At 36.9% G+C, this 19,704-nt stretch overlaps 2 protein-coding genes across 3 annotated transcripts in view; both read right to left on the reverse strand.

The window, feature by feature from the left end:
- Positions 1-2,939: 2,939 nt before the first annotated feature.
- On the reverse strand, positions 2,940-10,370 carry tut1 (terminal uridylyl transferase 1, U6 snRNA-specific). Of its 2 annotated transcripts, none has more exons than XM_016244779.1 (10): positions 10,158-10,370; positions 8,985-9,175; positions 8,597-8,803; positions 8,395-8,509; positions 7,952-8,076; positions 7,620-7,846; positions 7,408-7,517; positions 6,989-7,111; positions 6,695-6,787; positions 2,940-4,320 (listed from the first exon to the last, which is right to left on the reverse strand). In XM_016244779.1, the coding sequence occupies exons 1-10, from the start codon at positions 10,231-10,233 to the stop codon at positions 3,194-3,196; spliced, it is 2,394 nt and encodes a 797-aa protein (XP_016100265.1). In that variant the 5' UTR covers positions 10,234-10,370; the 3' UTR covers positions 2,940-3,193. The 2 variants fall into 2 exon arrangements, with proteins under 2 accessions (XP_016100265.1, XP_016100264.1); XM_016244778.1 differs by having other exon boundaries at positions 7,620-7,849.
- A 2,068-nt stretch (positions 10,371-12,438) lies between these two features.
- ndc80 (NDC80 kinetochore complex component) overlaps positions 12,439-19,704 on the reverse strand; it is an 8,505-nt gene continuing 1,239 nt past the window's right edge. The window contains exons 4-17 of the mRNA XM_016244760.1: positions 19,187-19,313; positions 18,643-18,815; positions 18,410-18,512; positions 17,246-17,335; positions 17,027-17,120; positions 16,011-16,111; positions 15,656-15,800; positions 15,357-15,562; positions 14,131-14,277; positions 13,944-14,033; positions 13,447-13,539; positions 13,163-13,293; positions 12,979-13,081; positions 12,439-12,747 (exon numbers count right to left, since the gene is read on the reverse strand). Coding sequence (XP_016100246.1) covers positions 12,622-12,747; positions 12,979-13,081; positions 13,163-13,293; positions 13,447-13,539; positions 13,944-14,033; positions 14,131-14,277; positions 15,357-15,562; positions 15,656-15,800; positions 16,011-16,111; positions 17,027-17,120; positions 17,246-17,335; positions 18,410-18,512; positions 18,643-18,815; positions 19,187-19,313 — 1,729 coding nt within the window. The 3' untranslated portion in view covers positions 12,439-12,621. The remainder of the gene's footprint in view (positions 12,748-12,978; positions 13,082-13,162; positions 13,294-13,446; positions 13,540-13,943; positions 14,034-14,130; positions 14,278-15,356; positions 15,563-15,655; positions 15,801-16,010; positions 16,112-17,026; positions 17,121-17,245; positions 17,336-18,409; positions 18,513-18,642; positions 18,816-19,186; positions 19,314-19,704) is intronic.

Consider the following 19,704-nt stretch of genomic DNA (forward strand, 5'->3'; position numbering starts at 1 on the left):
CGATTCATTAAGTCTGCATCAGTGATATGATATACTGCCAATCAGATATTGTAACATATAACATATTCATTTCAAATTTTCCAATGCACTGTACAAAATTACATTAATTGGAAGCTTTATTTATAAATCATAGGTTTTGACAAAAAACCAGCGAGATAAGACCAAAGAAAAGACCTTTTAACAAACTGTCCAACATCTTTAGGGTTTATTTAGCATACAAACCAACTCCCAACTAAATATATTTATTTATATTTAATAAACAAGGAAAATTGGAATCAAAATTAATTTGTCTCAAAAAAAAGAAAAAAAGTCATGTTTAAAAACATAAACCGCATTAAAACCTAAAAGCTGAGTATTCTAAATTACTTAAAATATATTTCAATAGTAACGTGAATGATTAATATTTGGTCAATTTAATTACTTATTGTATTTAACTATTTAAATATTACTTAATGATTTATTTTCAAAGAAAGTTTAATAAAAGATTTGGTTGTTTGGGGGAGCATTCTAGGGTTAAGAAAGCATACACTGTAAAAAATGACCGTGAATTTAACGGTAAAAGACTGTAAAAATGCTACAGTAAAAACCTGCTAAATGGTTAACGGTAAATTCCCCTACTATATACGGTGAAAAACTGTATTGGACATTACATGTATTGGACATTAATTTTACGGTAGTATACCGTTTTTGGAAGTGAAAAAGACCATATAATTTACAGTGAATAACCGTAAATTGACATTCCCAGAATTCCCTGCGTTACATTTCAAATTTGATGTTTTTTTGTTGAAATAACTATGTTTCTTCTTAGTTTTTTCTTATCAGTTTTGTATATTAGGGTTGTGTGTTACACCTAATGTTGTTAAATGAATGTTTATTGCATTATTTCAGTTTCATGTGTGTTACCATGATGGTGTTTAGTGTTTGTGTGAATGACAATGTGCACCTTCTATATATGTTATTAATTAAAAGCTGCTTGTGACGGGCTTTGGTTCATCATGTGACTTTCTCATCACCACCTGCATTTGGTGGTTATCAGTGTATTACAAAGGTACAAAACTGATTTTAGTACTTCAATACTTCAATAGGTTGGTATATAATAAAATTTTATCAGTTAATGAAATTACGGTATTTAACTGTAAATTTAAGTTAAAACCATAAAACCTAAAAGATTGCTACCGTATTTTTTACCGTACATTTTACGGAATTTTTTTTACAGTGTAGGATTTTAAAGTATGAAACAGATGAACTAATAAATCAATAAAAGTAAGAACATCACACTTATGTCACCATACAATATTTGTGCAGGACGTTGCACGCAAGCATCAATGTCTAAAGAGATGACAGGGTGTGTCTATAAGGGTTTACTCAATCTGTTTATTTAAAACACTGATAGACTTCTTCCTAAATGGCCCCTCTGATGCAACAACTAAAGCCGGTCATCTGTAAAGCAGACTGCACACTTACACATGCTCAATACCAGCAAATATAGTTTTTGTGTATCTCTCCTACATTTCCCAAAAAAAAAAAAAAAAAAAAACGAATGTAAGTCTTATTACCTCCTCCATTTGATCTCTCTTAATTACTTTTGCATGTATATCAGATTGCATGAAATAAGGCAGGATGAGCTGTTCATTTGTGACTAATACCCCAGTGTCATGTACAGCAGCTGTAATGAAGCAGCATGCCTCATTGTGTAATTACAGTCATTTATCTCTGCACACGCCTCTGAATTCTCATTCCAGAGTATTCACAGCTTTTCCATTCTAAGCATGTCTTACGGCCATAACGTCCACCATATGGACAGCAGGCTGATGGGTAGAACAGGTCCTGAACATTAACATGGAAAGGAAGCTGCAAAAAGTAATTAAAGGGAAAATCCACATTGATTTTAGCACAGGTGAGTCATTTCTGTTTTACCATACATGTACATTTTCACCATCATGTCTTACATTGGAAAAATATTAAACTCACATTTGTTTTAAGACTGAAATCATATTAGTTAAAAAAAATGATCACTGCTAAGAGAGCATTTTATGCCATATTTGTCACTTACCAATTCTAACATGAAAAACTGGTGATTTATTAAGTGTTGCATTTCTTCCTTTTTAAATAAAAGCTTCAAATAAAATGTGTTTTTGTATATTTTCGGTGTCCTCAATGTCGCTGTCTAACCTGCTAGTATTTTGTCTTCAAGATTCTGAATTTCTTAATCATCATCAAATCAGTATGGTTTCAAAATGTAAAGAAAAATATCCAAATGAATTTCAAAAAGAAGTGGATAACTATGTAAACCAACTGTCAATCACTTACTGAACAAGGACTCTTAATTGGCTGTAATTTAGGTCTTTATTTCTTGTTCATTGTATAAATAGGAATAATTGATAACGTTGCTTATTTATATTAATTAGGTAAGGTAGATACCACACTAACCACTAAAATATAATAACTGTCATACCGGCTTTATGATGTATTTATATGAAGATCAAGTTTTAGTAGAACCTTAGTTCACTACTTCCAAGTAAATTTCTACAATTTATAACAGAAATGTAAACTATCGTTTCACCAAGATACATGTCTAGTTTATAAAAGCAACTGTAGGCTATGGACACTATTTGGAATATTAATTTGGATTATTAAACAAATATATATTCAACAATATTTTTTAAAAGCATGCGAATTTCAGATTGTTTACAACAAATCAATTGCAGCACATCGTATAGTTTATAAAAGCAACTGTAGGTTATGGACAGTATTTGGAATATTTGGAGTATTAAACAAACATATATTCATCAATATTTAACAAAAGCATGCACATTTCAGATTGTTTACAACAAATCAATTGCAGCACATCAAATCAGATTTTAAAATCATAACTATCCGTTTAATAAAGAAAGCCAAAGTCCAGGTGTTGATAGTTCAAAGTTTCAGTTCAAACTTTAATGTGTGATCACATTCATTATATTTACAGTATAGAGAGGCAAACATGCCAAAATCATGGGAGAAACAATACAAATAAAACCCAATTGATTCAGGAAATAAATTTGATCTCAGACCATGCTAAAAGCAAAATATAGGTAAACTCTCAAAATAATTCACTAAAAAAAATTTTACTTAGAAGGGTAGACCTCTGAGCTCTGTTTGAAAGTTGTAGTTTCGGCAGATTTCAAACAAATTACATTGAACAAAATAAAAATTATGACTCCCTTTCTAGAATGGTTTCTGCCATCTTAGGCAGGAAGGACTCCAGAAAATGGAAGAAGTCTTGAAAGACGCCTGCAGAATCATGGCTGGGGTGAAAACGGAGGACAACCTTGGTGCTTTCGTTCCCGCCGACAACTTCTGCATCCACTTTGAATTCCAACAAATCTTGCAGTTTCTCCTCGTTCTCCACAATGCTCTGTGTCACCCTGCTCTCAATGTCAATGCAGCCTCCTTCAGGTTTGGAAGTCACATCACTAGTCTTCAAGAGATCTCTCCGCACTTTTCGTCGGCCTGCCCAAACGCAGTTTCTTTGAGTCCAAGTCCATTGGACTGGCTCTAGGTGCTCCATTTCAACTTCTAGTCTCGGTCTTTTAGCTTGTATAACGGTGGAGGTCGATGGACCCTCCTCCACTGCAAGAGGTCTCTTCTTATCAGTTTCGCTTTTGGCTCGTAGACCAGAATCTTCTACACTTCGGTTATTATTCACCTCCATTTCATTTCCATCTCTGTCGGTTTTGTCCAGACTTTGACAAACAGCTACACTTTGAGTTTCCTCTAAAGGGGAACATTTTAAAATTTCTTCAAACACCATGTGCACAGCAGAGCAGACCTTTGCAAACCAAAGACCTCTAAAACCCTTCCCAGCCAATGCCAGTTGGGCACGCAAGGGTTCTGGGAGAACGGCTGCCTTGAAGGGGATGCTGACTTCCATTATCTTCTCAGTCTCGACCTGTGAACGGGGTCCGGCTTCACTTGGCGTTGCAAAGAGCCGCACGAGGCCCCAGGATTTGCCCTTGGTTGATTTGTGCTTATACTGCAAACTGCGGCAGTACTTCTCAGCCTCGCAGCATTCCCTCTTGAAGTTCTTTTGCGTTCGTTCATTAAGGTTCCCGGCCACATTGTGGTTCAGCTCAAATGGATCCAGGACATTCATAGGCCCCAGTTTAGGGGCAGAGGAGCGTTTTGGTTTGGGACCAGCGGCCTCTGTGGTGTTTACCGCTTCCTCATCACTTCCGAGGAAGTCTGTGATAGGCAGTACATGGCCGTCTCGCAGAGACACCACTGATGCAGAGAAATCAAATTTAGAGTAGAAGGTGAAGAATCCAAAAAGCAAAGTGCCTGAGGGAAAGGAGATGGGGGAAGTTACAGGGAGAACAACACCTTGTCCATGTTCAACTCCATCTCGCAGACATCACGTGTGACAATTTTCATCATAGGCACAGTCTACTGATGTCTCCCGAACAGCAACACGTGTAAGTGATTTGAGAACTCAAAAACAAAAGTTCCACTTTGTAGTACGCAATAGGGATGTGCCATATGTACACATTTTAATCAATAACTGCTTTAAAGGGGTCATATGACGATGCTAAAAAGAAAATTATTTGTGTATTTGGTGTAATGCAATGTTTTTTTAACCTTAAACCGCATAAACATTATTTTCCACATACTGTACATTATTGTTGCTCCTCTATGCTCCACCTTTCTGAAACGCGTTGATTTTTACAAAGCTCATCGGTCTGAAAAGTGAGGTGTACGCTGACTGACCAGCTATCCAGTGCGTTGTGATTGGCCGAATACCTCAAGCATGTGACGGAAAGGTTACACCCCTTACCATACTGTGATGTCCCGGCCAGAGCGACGAGACGAAAACATTAAAACCCATTATAAACGAGGCATTTGTTGCATCCAGTGGGGACATAATTACGGATTATAATGACTTATTTTGTCTTTTTACACGTTGCGTATCGCACCGCGTAAACAAAACCATGTCTGCATTTGTGATCAGAGAAATTACAAACGCTACTCTACACTGCTCAAAACTCACATTTGAATCGTCAGTGGCAAATCCTTTACATATGAAAACGTACTTACAGACTGCGAGTCAGAAGCGCCAGACTGTCCTTGCAAAGTTGGAACTGCCCCACTTTATAGAAACAGCCTTTGTGCACAGCATTGTAGTCTACTCTACCAGGATCAGGAAACAGTCCTCCATAAAATGTGCTGCATTTTATGGAGGACACATCTGAATATTTGGGTTGAACTGTTCTGGAACAGTGTTGTAAATACAACTTAACCACTGATTTCTAGTCGTGTCCTCTTTTGGAAGGCCAAACAAAGTAGTTTCGCTTTCACAACGAAACACAGCAACTCCACGACATGGTGACGGCGGCAACAATACTACAGCGAGAATAAAAGTCACGCCTTCTTTCTTTGCGTGAACATTTGGGCGGTGTTATGCAAATCTTCCCACACAGTGACATAGACATGTGGGGGCGTGTTTAAATGAGGCGTTTTAGGTAGGCGTGGTTGACTCAACTTTTATAAAGAATCTCTCTTTGGGTTTGAGACTTTAATCTTTGCAACTTTACAGATCTTCTTTATGCACCAAGAGCTTGTAACACTCCAAAGAGCAAGGAAAACTTGAAATTGCATCATATGACCCCTTTAAAAATATTGAGTCATTTGATTATGTTGTCTATTATGAATAGTTAAAAGTATTAGTTATGCATCATGTATATCAAGGGATTAAAAGGGAATTAGTTAGTTCTGAGCAAAAACTGTAAGCAATTTTTGTGTTATGGTTCTACGTCTCCTTTATAAAAGTTTACCAGTTAGAATGAAATAAAGCTACTGCTTTGTTCAGAAATGAAGTAATTTTAAAAATGTTGCTTGTGCATTTAAATTTTCATTTTATTAGTCTAGTTAGTATAATGCTCACAATAGCTATCTAATAGAGCTGCAAACAGGTAAAATTATATATTAACTCATTTTTTTTACCGATTTTATCTATTACTAACCTTCATTAGACTGCAGATTGAAATAAAAGAATACTTTATATTGTTTTTAAAATAAATACTGCTTATTCAACTTTTAAATAAAAGTAACATCAAATCTAGGTGTTGCAAGTTTTTTTTTGACTGTACAACTTCTCCTTCTGCTGCCTGAGAACACACACAGTGTACAATTTACTGCCTCCTCCTTTATTGTGAAACAATTCTTGCTGGATGTGAATATACAGTGAGATGTGCACATCAATAGACCTTAGTCAGGGTAATGTCATATTTATTCATTGACGAATTAAGCATCAAGGCTGTGAGGGACAAAAGTACAGTGTATTCAATGGCTCAAAACATTTTTGAAGGTTGCAAGTTTTGAAAATTATGGGACCTAGCAACTTTATACACTATGTACCATTGTAAAGGCAGCAAGTCTATCCCTCACAGCCTCGTCTACATCTGCATACAATTCAATATGCGCCTGCACTAAGGTCTATAAGCTGATAGAATGGCAGTTACGATGTTTATATGTCAGACAAATTTGGGCAAAAATCTAGCCATGTTGATCAGATTATGCCGAAGCTGTTTATAACTGTACGCAGATAAAGGAAAACAGTTTTACATGTTTACATGACCACACGCTTTGTCAGCATATTAACCATAACCCGGTTTAAGTAAGTGATAAAAATATAAAGCATACAGTATGTGGTACTTACAGAGATCTTCAGTGTTTTTGCTGGGTGGTACGATATATGGCTGACTAGGAAATGTACAATCCCATTCTTCAATAATACACTCTTCTTCCTCACCTGCAAAAACAAAAACCATTATTAATGTGCATCTCAGGCTCTCAGTATCTCACAGAGATACTGTTTAGTCTGACATCCTATTACTTCCGATGTAATATTTCTTTTAAAAAAAAAAGTCAACAAAATATATAATAAGTCATCAAATACAGATAAACCAACTGATTAAGAGAGTGAAATGAAGAGCAGTCCTTGTTAACGCACAGGCCATGTTTTTGAGCTGGTTCACAGAGGGAAGCACAGGAGGGTCTCGATTCTGAAGGTAGAAGATCACCAGCAGTGTAAGAGCGTAATTGTTCAACAACGGTCCAGGGCCAGACAGGTTCCCTGCAATATTAAAAATGTATACGGTTAAACTGAGAACACTGTACATGTGAATCTCATCAAAACTGTCAAGAAACGTCCAGGTCATATAATATTACCCTAAAATCAAAATAATATTTTGAGTTAAAAGTTATATTCTGCCAAGTACAAATAAAGCTTGGTATTACACAGATCAGGTGTCAACGTTGTAATATAAACAATATAATAAATTATTTAAATAGTAAACGTACAATTCAAAGCATGCATCATGGTGGTTCCTGCATTCCTGAATTATATTATGTCATGCACAGCTTCATTACCCGCTAATTGTTTCTGCTTGGCCCATAATCGAATGGTGTAGACTAAGGGGCGCAGTCTGGAGTCAGTGCCCGAACACAACTGCAGAAATCGAGTGTTTCTTACTGCCAATCTGGTGCAGAAAGGAAAACATTACAGACAGAGATTGCCCAGTGGGGTGCTATACTCGAAGTTTTTCCATCTCACAAAGTGGCCAAAAACAACTGTTCTCAACCTGTTGTTGACGGTGATGTCTCCGTGGAGGTTGAGCTCTCGATGACTGAACTTGACCACAGGTAGTCGGGCAGTGCTGAGGGCCTGGACTTTGTGAACACCTGGAACGCACTTTCTCAAAATGACTGCAACCAGCTCCAAGACTTCAGCAGGAGTGGCAGTGGACAGGTCAATGTCAGACAAAATGGAGTCTTCAGAACGGCAATCCTCAGACTGATTTTCTCCCGTCTGCTGAAAATTGGCAGTTTTAGAGATTTTACATACTGGCAGAAGTAAACAGTTTGATTATTTGATGTTTGAGGTCACAGTCATCCAGTATTAGTGCTAACACACCGCTTCAGAAGACTTGGCTCGAGCTTGAAATACTTTGGTGTTCTCAAGGTCGAGGAACAGATCAAGGTCACAGGAGTGAATCCCAAATGTGTTCACAGAGGAGCCAAAAGGCACAATTTGGCAATCTGTAACACATGACACAAAGCAACTTTTTGAAGAATCGTTTTAAATCACTAGGAATAAAATATTTAAAACCAATGCAGCAGAAAAGATGTGTGGTCACTGTTGCACTCTTCTGCACTGATTAAAATCGAAAAACAAAAAAATGTAGGGAAGGACTTGGTTCTATGCATCAGTTGATTGGATTTAATTAAAAAAAAATAAAATGCATGCACAGATGAATTGTTCACAATAAGATTTATAACATGCATTTAGAAAATAGACAAGATGAAAGTTTATTTTATGGCACTCTTGTCTTGTTCATGTTTCAGTTAAGAGAGAACCTGGGAAGAACTCTGTGAAGACTTCCTGTAGCAGCTGAACTAGAAGATCTCTCACTTTCTTCTCATTCTCTTTCAACTCGAAACTCTCCACCACCTTCTGCATCTGCTCAGTTACCTTTTACACACAAATTAACACACATTAAAAATGTAGAAAAAGCTTATAGACAAGAGAACACAGCCTGGATGTGAAACGCTCTCTTACAGACGTAGCCTTGCAGAGCTCGTAGTTAAGTTTGTCCAGGCTGATCTGGGTGTTTTTGGAGTCTCGTTTCCCCCTGCTAGCCAGTTTGAACTCTTTTCTCTCTCTGGGCTTGACACGGAGCTTGAGACCATTGAGCTGATGCTGTAGCTGTGCCAGAGCCGCCTGAGCGTTCTGTGACTCGGAGAACTCAACTATAGCATAGACACCCTACAGAGAACAACAAATCTCACATTACATCTCCCTTATGTATTACATCTGTAATGTAACATAACTTAGGGTTAATGTTAATATTAGGGCTAGTAAACGTTACATCCGTTTTTCAAATACAGATGCAAGCAAGACAAAGATTAAATTATTAGCACAGGGTAAAGACAGTGTGTATATAAACCTTCTCCTTGTCCATGATCACATCTGACACCGGGCCAAACTGTGCGAAATACTCCTTCAGATCTGTTTGAGAGGTGTCTGCTTTAAAGCCGCTCACAAACACACCGTTTTCCTCCTGAGCTTTGCGCTGAGCTCTGAGCCGCAGGAGATGTTGATGTTTCTTTCCTTTAACATGATCTTCCAGGCTTGGCCCTAAACAGAAACACTTCAGTTAAATGTGAAAGGAAACTGATGGAGTACATTAAGCAGATTACATTTAAATGTAGTCATGTAGCAGACGTTTTTATCCAAAGCGCCTTACAAATGAGGACAATAGAAGCAATCAAAACCAACAAAAGGTCAATATGTAAGTGCCGTGACAAGTCTCGGTTAGCTTAACGCAGTACACATAGCAAGGTTTTTTTATTTTTAATAAATAAAAAGAAAAGTAGATTGAATAAGAAAATAATAGGGAAGTCTAGTGTTAGAGTCTTTTTTTAAATAAAAATAAAACAAGTCAAAACAATAGAAAAATAATAGAGAGTGCTAGTGTTAGAGGGTCATTTTGTTTAATAAATAAAAAGAAAACAAGAAGATAGAATAGAAAAATAGAGAACGCTAGTGTTTGGGGCTCTTTTTTTAGATTACAAAAAAAAAAAAAAAACGGTACAGTGAGGCTAGGAGAGGATAATACCACCGTACTTGTATACCATATTTCTGAATTATTACCATATTAATAATCATAGTATCTATAAGACTTAAAGATACGAGATGAATTGCTGTGGTATTACCATGGAGTGTGCTAACGTTACAAAACTGTACTTTTTGGCTAAAAGAGCCTTACATGTAGTGGCAATTCCACATTTAATTCAAGTAACTTTATATTATATATATATATGTGTGTCTGTGTGTCTGTATCTATAAGACTTAAAGATACGAGATGAATTGCTGTGGTATTACCATGGAGTGTGCTAACGTTACAAAACTGTACTTTTTGGCTAAAAGAGCCTTACATGTAGTGGCAATTCCACATTTAATTCAAGTAACTTTATATTATATATATATGTGTGTGTGTGTGTGTGTGTCTGTGTGTCTGTGTGTCTGTGTGTTGAATTAAAGCAGGTTTGCAAAGTGCAGAAACATGCCTCACGTGTGTTAGCGCTGTTGTTTTTAAACGTAGTTTATTACAACTTACTGTTGGGAATATTAACGATGCAGAGGTTGCAGTGAAATCCTCGTTGCGTTGTCTGGATGTCTTTATCGAGCTCCATTGAGAGGCTGTACTGATAATTCCTAAGAAATGCGTCCGAGCTTCTGCTACATGAAACAACTCAAATCTCCCTCCATGATGTTCCTCTGCGTCCGTCCCCTCAATTCTTCCTACAGAAACGCTGAGCGGGGAATTTCAGTTCCGCCCTTCAGCAGGTAGGGTTCAGAGTTGCCAAACCCGCGTATTATACGCGACTTTGGGCTTCTTCTTTTGTAAAATTGCGGATCGCGGAAAAAAAAAAAGTAATAATCCCGGATCGCGGGTTTTTGGGTTTATTTTAAAAAACATGGTTGCTTGTTAGGAAAACCTGACAAGCAACTTCGTTTCTTTTCATTTACCGGTATGTTCACTGTATTCTCCAATGCATTGATTGACACTCTGTCTGCTCACAGTTAATAGCCAATCAGTGCAAAAATATAAGCGCTGTAGCGTAATTTGTCAAATATTCCGCACGCGCCTTCTTTTCGAACATGATTTTTCTTCAATGAGGGATTGAAGAAAAATCCCGTTCAAAAAGAAGGCGCGTGACGCTGTAATCCAAGAGATTATAGTAGACAGAGAGGAGTGTGATGACTTTTTTCCTTTATAAAGTAGCCTAATATTTCATTTTCACAATGTTTTTGTAATGTATTAATTATCACAGGCTGTATAAAAAAAAAGTAGGCCTATACTATTAGGAGTACATTTGGTTCGAATAGCCAATATTTTAGTAGGCTACAAATATGTGGCTATGTTACAGCTCCCATTTGAAGCTCTTGTGTTTTTCTCCTTTTCCATCTGTCCAATCCTATTCTGTTTACAGGTGATTGAAGATGAGTTTTGTTCCTGCTTTGTTGCAGTTTGCTGATTTTTATAAAATAACTTATGTTGTTCCTGCTTTGTTGCAGTTTGCTGATTTTTATAAAATAACTTATGTTTTTGCTTTTTCGATAAAAGGGTAGTTTCGGTTTAATATGTTGCGGGCTCATTTTTTGGTAATAAATAATATTGATTATAATAAATTATCCAAAAATATTGGACTTGTTTTTGAAGATGCGGTTGCTTATTTGTCTCGCGAGAGTTGGCAACAGTGGTAGGGTTGCCAGATTATCTGATGCCTTTTGTGAAAATGAGTACACATTTACTGTATACAGTAAAAAAAAAAAGGCATTTAAAAAAACTGTTACTTAACAGAAATATATGCAACCAAAACTAGATTTTCAAACTATAGAATGTGCTACATTGTATTGTATTGTATTAAATGGCATCATTACAGTACGTGTTACATAATGACTGTAGGCCTAGTCCTTTTATCATCTAGGGCACATTGAATATAAACACATTTTAATCCAAAAGGAGGATTTTAAAATGAATTATATGTCACAGTTTGCAATATTTAGCTGTTGTCATAAGAGAGTGTATAGTCTATGAGTAAATATATAAAAATGCTCTTTACCTTTAACAAATTTAATGTATACTGGCTCTATAAAAATGGGAGACTTACTAAAAGTTATGTCATGCACTCACAAAATACGGGGTTTAATATCCGTTTTTTTTGGATGCACCCTGTAATGGCATTTAACCCTACATTATATCTTTGCCATTAAGGAGCTGAGTGAAGGAAAGACAAGTTTTCCAAGAATAGATGACAGGATCATAGGATCAACAACTTAAAGCTTGGAATTATTAATGAAAGTTGTTTCAGAAATGTCATACCACCCCATTACTGCATTAAACAGTGCATGTATATACATCTAATGCCAGATTTGGATTTTGTTGATACTGATTTCATTTGATTGGTAACAGCCCTGTAGTATAGTATATAGTATTATCTCTGGTCCACATGGGACAGCAGACAAGCTAAATGCACTGCAGTGTGGTATATGGTATCCAACTAACTGTGAGGGCAAATTTAGATGTTACACAATTAGATTCTAGAGAATGTACAAAAAATACAAAATGTGCTTTTTCACAAATGTGTAATTTCACAAGGACAATTACATCTGATTTTGGTTTGGTATATAGTGTCATTATATTTAATCTTTACCTTATGGTCCAAATTCTTGCTAAGGGTATACAATCAGACAATTTTCCCCGTAAATATAAGTCAAAATAACAGAGAGGAAGTAAAACTAATGCCATTTTAATATAGTCTGATACCATAATAATCTATGTAAGATAAGCAAGCTGATACAATAAACATCACATTTTGATCTACAATTTTCCAAAACATTAATTTTTTTAGTAAACAAACATATAAATACAGGATAAATACACAAAGTATGATTCTGTCTCTAAAGACCATGTCTTCTACGATATTACTCCATGGCCAGAATCTGACAACATCAGTAAAAAAAAAGAAAAGAAAAGTCTAACAGTAAAACTATTTACAAATCCAAGCTATCAGGCATTAAAAGCTGTTCACTTTCTTCACAAAGTTTTCCACTAGATCCGTCAGCTGTTTCATGTCAGCCTCATCCTCATGAATGACTTCCTTCAGCTTATCAAACCTTTTTAGCTGCTCGCTGCAGTGTTTCTAAAAGACAAAGATATTTTTTGTTTACAGGTAGAATTTACACATGCTCCTTTTCAAGTATAACAGTAAATATTTTAATAAATGTGAGTTTAATTTCTCAGTGTAGCAAAGCTATTTTATTAATAAAAGTTGCAGGCAGCATCGATACATTTCTGTGTTCAAAATCTTCCACCTCATGCAACACATTAAATCAAGAGGTTTCTGGTAATTGCAGACAAAACCATCACATACTTCAACTGCACACAGGTGGTTTACGGCGGAAGTGAAGACATCAGTCAGATTCTTGAACACCATGCGGTTCTCCTCATTAGTCTCCTGCACGACCACGTGATACCTGATGGAGAAGTTCAGATCCATGTAAAATAAGATGAACAGGTGACGTATTAAGAAGAATGAAGTGGAAAAACATGCTCACTGCTGTTGCGCAGCTTTGAGTTCCTCCTCGGCTTCCTCGCATCCCTGCTTCACATTCTTTTCCAAACGCTTCTTGTGAGTTTCAGCAGAGTCCACCTCAGCCACCCACTTCTCCTCCTCTTGTACCATTTCCTACACACACACACAACTAATTCAATCACATGTGCTGAGTGACAATTTCAAATGTGTCACTTCCGAAAATAAAGTATTTATTCAATTAACATACATGCTGATATATTTTTTAGCAGGTTTAAAATCAGAAATCCTGATGTTCATGCATTGTACCTGCATGTCATGCTCCAGTTGTTGGTCGACTCTGCGAATCTGTTCCTTTAGATGCTTGATGTCATTCTCCTTATCAAGGATGTTGGACTTCACCTAACAAACAAATGGAATGGTTATATACACCCTTACCATTTATAACACATTTAACATATATAACAATGGAAACACCATAAAGTAAACATCATAATTCATCAAGAGTGGATCATTAAAAATAGTTTGGCATAAGTGCGTGGAATTTATTGCAAACTGCTCTGAAACTGGGGGACTGTAGAACAATGAAATTGTGCAGCATTTGACTTTGAACATGCAGCACTCATGCAACAGTGTGATAGAAGTGATGAAGAACTGGGAATGTCTTGACAGGCTTTGTAAGATTGTCACCAGACTAGGATAACTACAGTCACATCAGTAATTTGTTATATTTAACAAAATGGAAAGATTTTCTAATGCAATGCATAAAGAGCACCTGAACAAGGGGTTTAATGAAAGTCTCACACCTGTTCAACAGTCTCTTCCAAACTCAGCTTCACATTCGTGAGTCTGCTGTATTCATCTTCCACATCGACAATCATGTTCTTCAGGGGATTCTACCAGAGTTAAGACAAGTCAGAGAAAAGAATAAGAAAAATCCTTAATTGTTACAACAAATGAAGCCTCTTTTACGGATGGCTGTAGTGATTGTACCTGTATCTGTGTCTTGTACTGTGTGATGGTAGTGGCGCTGTAATCTGTTCTGATCTCAAAGTCATGACCGCAGGCGTTTTCCGCTGACTGTGGGATGAGCTTCAGCTTACGACCCAGTTTATTATACTCCGCAACCTTCAACTCCGCCTGCAACAAAATGAGCAAAATTTCTAATGTTTACATGTCTTAGCCTGCATGCTAACAGCATGATGGATCTAACCGAATTACTTATGTATTTGGCACAGAAAACACAGAAAACACAAGCTCTAAATCAATTCGATTTGATTTGATTTTCCGAATGCATCGCAGTTCTCTCTGGAATTGATTCTGAGCTTAGTTTTTAACAGCAGATGGCTCTCTAGGCTAGTTTTTAACCACACACTTAAATGCTCACAAAGAAGAGCACTTGTGTGTTCGGCTGAGTAATGTAAGTGGTTAAATGTACTTGCACCTTGTTCTTGTAATTCGCTTCAACCTTTTCAAATTTTATGAATGATTATTTTAGGTTCAAGTGGTGTGTGCGTGTAAGGAACTGGAATCAAGCAGAGTACAGCAGTTTCTAAAGCACACACCGCCATCTGCGGTTAAAAACTAAGCTCAGAATAGATTCAAGAGAGAATCACGATGCATTCGCGAAAATCACAGAATCGATCCACGAACTGATTTATCGTCGCACCCCTACTGATACTGTAAGATATTCTACTTTGTTTTCTTGAGCCACTAATTTCTTCGCTTATAGTTTCTGCTGGTTTATTACTGTGGTATCATCATTTTCAGATTTATGTACACGGCACATAAAAACAAACTGTGCTTGGCCACTTTAAGTTTACATGTCAGTTTCACTGTCTCTTCCTCTTTAACCAGTGTGTGTGCAGTGCTAAAATATCTTTTACCTAATTTGTTCTGTCAAAAAATGACCAGCCTTTAAAACAACTGCTTGTAAATCTCTCATTATGCTATATTAAAAACAAATCTTGGATGTGCCAATGAGGCCACAGAGAGGAGTTGTGAATGGCAGTAAAGTGACGTAAATGACGTCATAAGCCACATGACAACATGGCACGATGCCTAGTTTTCAATCGTACTACACACATTCATACTATATAGAACATAATTTTTTAATGGTCATTAAGGCAGTACTTACACAAATGTAGTACCTATTCAGACAGTATGCGATTTCACATCAACTCTTTAATAGACTGGCTGGACATTTCTAAAACCCTGACCTTCTCTTTGGTTTTCGACAGGTTGACCTCCTCGTTCCACACCAGCTGCTCCGCCTCCTCTAGACTCTGGTTTAGGCTCTGAACGGTCTGCTGTAGTTCATTCCTCTCTCTGTTAATACGCTCAATATCAGCTGGAGTGAACTTCTGGTTCTCCAGGATGAGCTGCAGCCTCGTCCTCTCCTGCTTCAGTCCATCCAACTGCATCTCTGCACAAAGAACAGGGACATTAAGCAATTGAATTCCACCTTTGTATTTACGACATCAAGGCATTTGTATCTGCATCTTGTAATCTCTCTCACCAGCAGCCTCGAGCTCCTCAGCTAGTCCAGCAGCTTTATTCTCCAGTCCAGTTTTATGAGCCTCCAGAGTACAACGATAGTTCTGCAGCTTCTGCAGATCAGCCTGTAATCTGAGCTTCTCTGTCCTCTTCCCTGCCAAACGATCCTGCCAACATACACACACAGCTCAAACATTAGTGTAAACTCTTTTCTTTCATATCATACATTTTTGGCATTTCATAAAGGTGTTTGAGAGAAGCCCAGAGTGTGTCATTCACAGTGTAAACCGACTTGACTATTAGTCCATACTATTCTTTTAAAAGTAGCCATTCTCATCTGACTGAACCTAAGAAATGACAAGGAAACGCAGACTCACAGTTTGGCTTTCTCTTTCAAGTCTCTCCACATGCTCCATCAGCATTGCATGTTTCTCCTGCTGGGACTTTAACAGCGCCTCATCCACATTGTACAGTTTCTCTGAGAGAATTCAGAAAATGTATCAGCCATGACTGTATTTTGCATTAGTTTTATAATAAAATATATTTAATTTTTATTATTATTAAAAACGCAAAAAAAAAACATTTAGTATTTTTTCCCCGCTTAATATTTTCATTTTTGGTGGCTTAATGTGAAGTATATGCCACATATAATGCTAGAGGACATCTGGGTGTAAAAGATTATCAATCAATCAATAAAAAAAAAACATGAAAAATAAAAATGTATGGCAATGACTTGGTTCTACGCATTGGTTGTTGATTTTGAGATGTGGGTGATGCACTCAAAAGTGGAGCAAGACGAACACATGCTTTAAGGGGCGGCGTTTAAGCAGACTAAATGATTGGAAAAGTCCTGCATACATCACCAAAGGAAGTTCCATTTTTGACATTTTGATTAAACTTTAAAAGGGGGAAAAAAAAAAAGGAAAAAAGGGGAAAAAGCATACACACGGATAAATTGAGATGAATAACTTTTATAACATGCATTTAGAAAATAGTAAGGGTGAGTTTTTATTTCATGCTGACTTTACCTTTGTTCTATTTTGACTTAAATTTGGCACATGACGGGCATTGAAGGGATAGCTCACCCAAAAATTTAATCATTTACTCACCCTCAAGTTATTCCAAAAACTTAGTTGCTGGAAGCCATTGATTTAGATTTTCTTTTCTTTTCTTTTGGTTAACCAACATTGTTCAAAATATCTTGAAAGAATAATCTCATGGAACAAAATGAGAGTGAGTCAATTATGACAATTAAACATTTGGGGTGAACTTTCCCTTTAATTTAAGAGGGTCAGATAAAATATGCCTCTAACAGATTCTTCTCCATTATTTGCCCCCCCCCCTACAATTAAAACAAATATACACTTTATCATCAAACTGCAGCGTGACTTACTTAGTTTATTAAGATAGTCTTCATCCTCATCTTCAAATGTATCTGCTCCCTGCATAAACTTGTTGTAGGTGTCAGAGCAGTATTCCATAAAGAGCTACAGAGAAAACACAGCACACTTATACAAATTTGGCATATGTGTGACGTCTACAATGCAGAGGAGTAAAATATACAAAATGACTGCTGAAACTGTCAAAGCTGACTTTTTGTCTCATAAGATACCTTGTTGTACTCGGCCCCTCCCTCTAGATCACACAGTTCATCTGAGAAGTCAGAGAACAGCAGGCCCTGCTCTCTCACACCACTGAAGAGCTGCAGGGACAAAACCTACATGTCAGGTCAGGCAATGCTACAATGTTTCCTGTTGCATGTTAATGTGCATCAAATTGCAGTCTGGGATGGTAAGGAAAGCTAGACTGATTCTCACATTTTATTGTAGAAAATGAAAATGGTTTTGTAGAAAGTGAAAACAGTCAATTGGCAAAATGCAGTGCCACAATGTTAGTCTGTTGTAGGTGGTTGCTTGCTGTCCCAAGTCAAAAGAGTCCACTTCATATCAAAAGCAAATAGAACCTATTATAAATCAATCAATGGTGTCTACACCATACGAGTAGCTGACAATAAATGGATGCATGTTTGATTTCTGACAAACATTGTTAAAAAGTTTGGCCTCTCTACATTTATTTATTTATTTTAAAGAAATGCACACATTTATTCAGCAAGGACTCATTAAATTGATTAAAAGTGACAGTACAGACATTTATAATATTACAAAATATTTGTATTTCAAATAAATGCTGCTCATTTAAACTTTCTATTCATCAAACAATCTTGAAAAAAACAATGAATCACCATTTCCACAAAAATATTAAGCAGAACAATTGTCATCAACATTGATAATAATAATAAATATTTCTTGAGCAGCAAATCAGCATATTAGAATGAGTTCTGAAGGATCATGACACACTGAAGCCTGGAGTAATGGAGAGCCATTACAGGAAATCATAACATTTTAAAATATATAAAAATTGTAACAGTATTTCACAATATTACTGTTTTTACTGTATTTTCAATCAGATAAATGCAGCATTGGTGAGCATAAGAGACTTCTTCCAAAAAACTAAAAATCTCAACCCCAAACATTTGAAGTAGTGTACATACATTTATGAACATTTGCTTTGACACTTCCAGTGTAGACAGTCTCAAACGGGTGTGCCCCATGTAGACAGTGTGATAAGGATTTGAATGAACCCTTAACCCCAAGTATGAGCAAAAGTGAAAGTGACACTGACTGGCCATTACTAGTTAAGAGGTTTGCCTTATATCATAACAGTTTTGTATACAGATTATAGATCACATAATCCTGTTAAAGGTCTGAAGAGTCACCTTGACTGTGTCGATGAGCCAGATAAGAGCTCCAAGAGCCTGAGGCCACGTGTGAGGAGCACCAATAGAGTACATGGAGCTTTTTGAGAGTGCAAACGGGTATCTGAGAAAAAAACAAAAACAATCATCTCTCAGTGTTAAAGACAGAGTACAGGATGGTTAACACTGACCAATGTGTGTTTGACATCAGACTATATTTTAACTGATTCGTACAGGTGTAGTAATGAGTTTACCCCAGATCCTTGAGCATTCTTGGGATCTCCTCCTCAACCTTGGCAGTGGGCATCTGAAAGGATGGTTCCAGGAAACTGTAGACGAATTCAAATATCTTTAAAAACTCTTTTGTTGATGGAGACTGGAGAGCCTTCACTGTGATGCTGCCAGGAAAGCCTCGCTCGACCAGGAACTAGAAATAATGGGAAAAACATATTCATTGTAACCAGGGTTTTGGCCCAGTTAACTTCTGATTTTCCAACTGCTCATGATTACATAAAGATTTTTTGACTACCTCTTCAAAGAACATTTTCTAACTGATGAAATGTATATATTTAGAGCTGACCATAACTAGAAAAATCTAAGATTACCTTCGAAAATCCACATATGGTGAAAATCCTCAGAAAAACCCATCAACTTTCTATTTATACAAGTTTTTTAATCTTTTATAAAATTTCAAGCTTCACATTTCTTGTTAAATCCTAAATAAATTTGGCCCATTCACATCCAAATATTGCTGTACTGAGCCTGCAATATTCCTTTAATGTACAGACAATATCATACTTCACAAAGCTGCTTGATACACTGTTGCACAAAAGCTTTGTCATGTAGGGGTCTGGGGTCCTTCATCTTCTCTGGGCCCCCGTAAGCCCCAAACATGCTGTTCCTCTGGCCACCTGCCCCGATGCCTCTGCGAAGAGGTAGAGAGATGTGAGGACACTGTTGTAATACAATTAATGTTTAAAGGGGTCATATGATGTTGCTAAAAAGAACATTATTTTGTGTATTTAGTGTAATGAAATGTGTTTATACGGTTTAAGGTTAAAAAAACCCATTATTTTCCACATACTGTACATTATTGTTTCTCCTATATGCCCTGCCTTTCTGAAACACGTCGATTTTTACAAAGCTCATCGGTCTGAAAAGCGAGGTGTGCTGTGATTGGCCAGCTATCCAGTGCATTGTGATTGGCCGAATACCTCAAGCATATGATGGAAATGTTACGCCCCTCACCTTACTGTGATGATGCCCTGTCCGGCCGGAGCGACGAGACAAAAACATTAAAACCCATTATAAACGAG

Source organism: Sinocyclocheilus grahami, unplaced genomic scaffold (assembly GCF_001515645.1).
Source record: "Sinocyclocheilus grahami isolate Dianchi unplaced genomic scaffold, SAMN03320097.WGS_v1.1 scaffold733.1, whole genome shotgun sequence".
NCBI lineage: Eukaryota > Metazoa > Chordata > Actinopteri > Cypriniformes > Cyprinidae > Sinocyclocheilus > Sinocyclocheilus grahami.

Excerpts from the sequence above, each read along its gene's own strand:
- tut1 (XM_016244778.1), bottom strand. The coding sequence starts at position 10,233 with ATGGAGCTCGATAAAGACATCCAGACAACGCAACGAGGATTTCACTGC. Across the intron at positions 9,176-10,157 it reads CATCGTTAATATTCCCAACA|GGCCAAGCCTGGAAGATCAT; the intron begins GTAAGTTGTAAT and ends GTTTCTGTTTAG. Across the intron at positions 7,850-7,951 it reads GAGCCAAGTCTTCTGAAGCG|CAGACGGGAGAAAATCAGTC; the intron begins GTGTGTTAGCAC and ends GCCAATTTTCAG.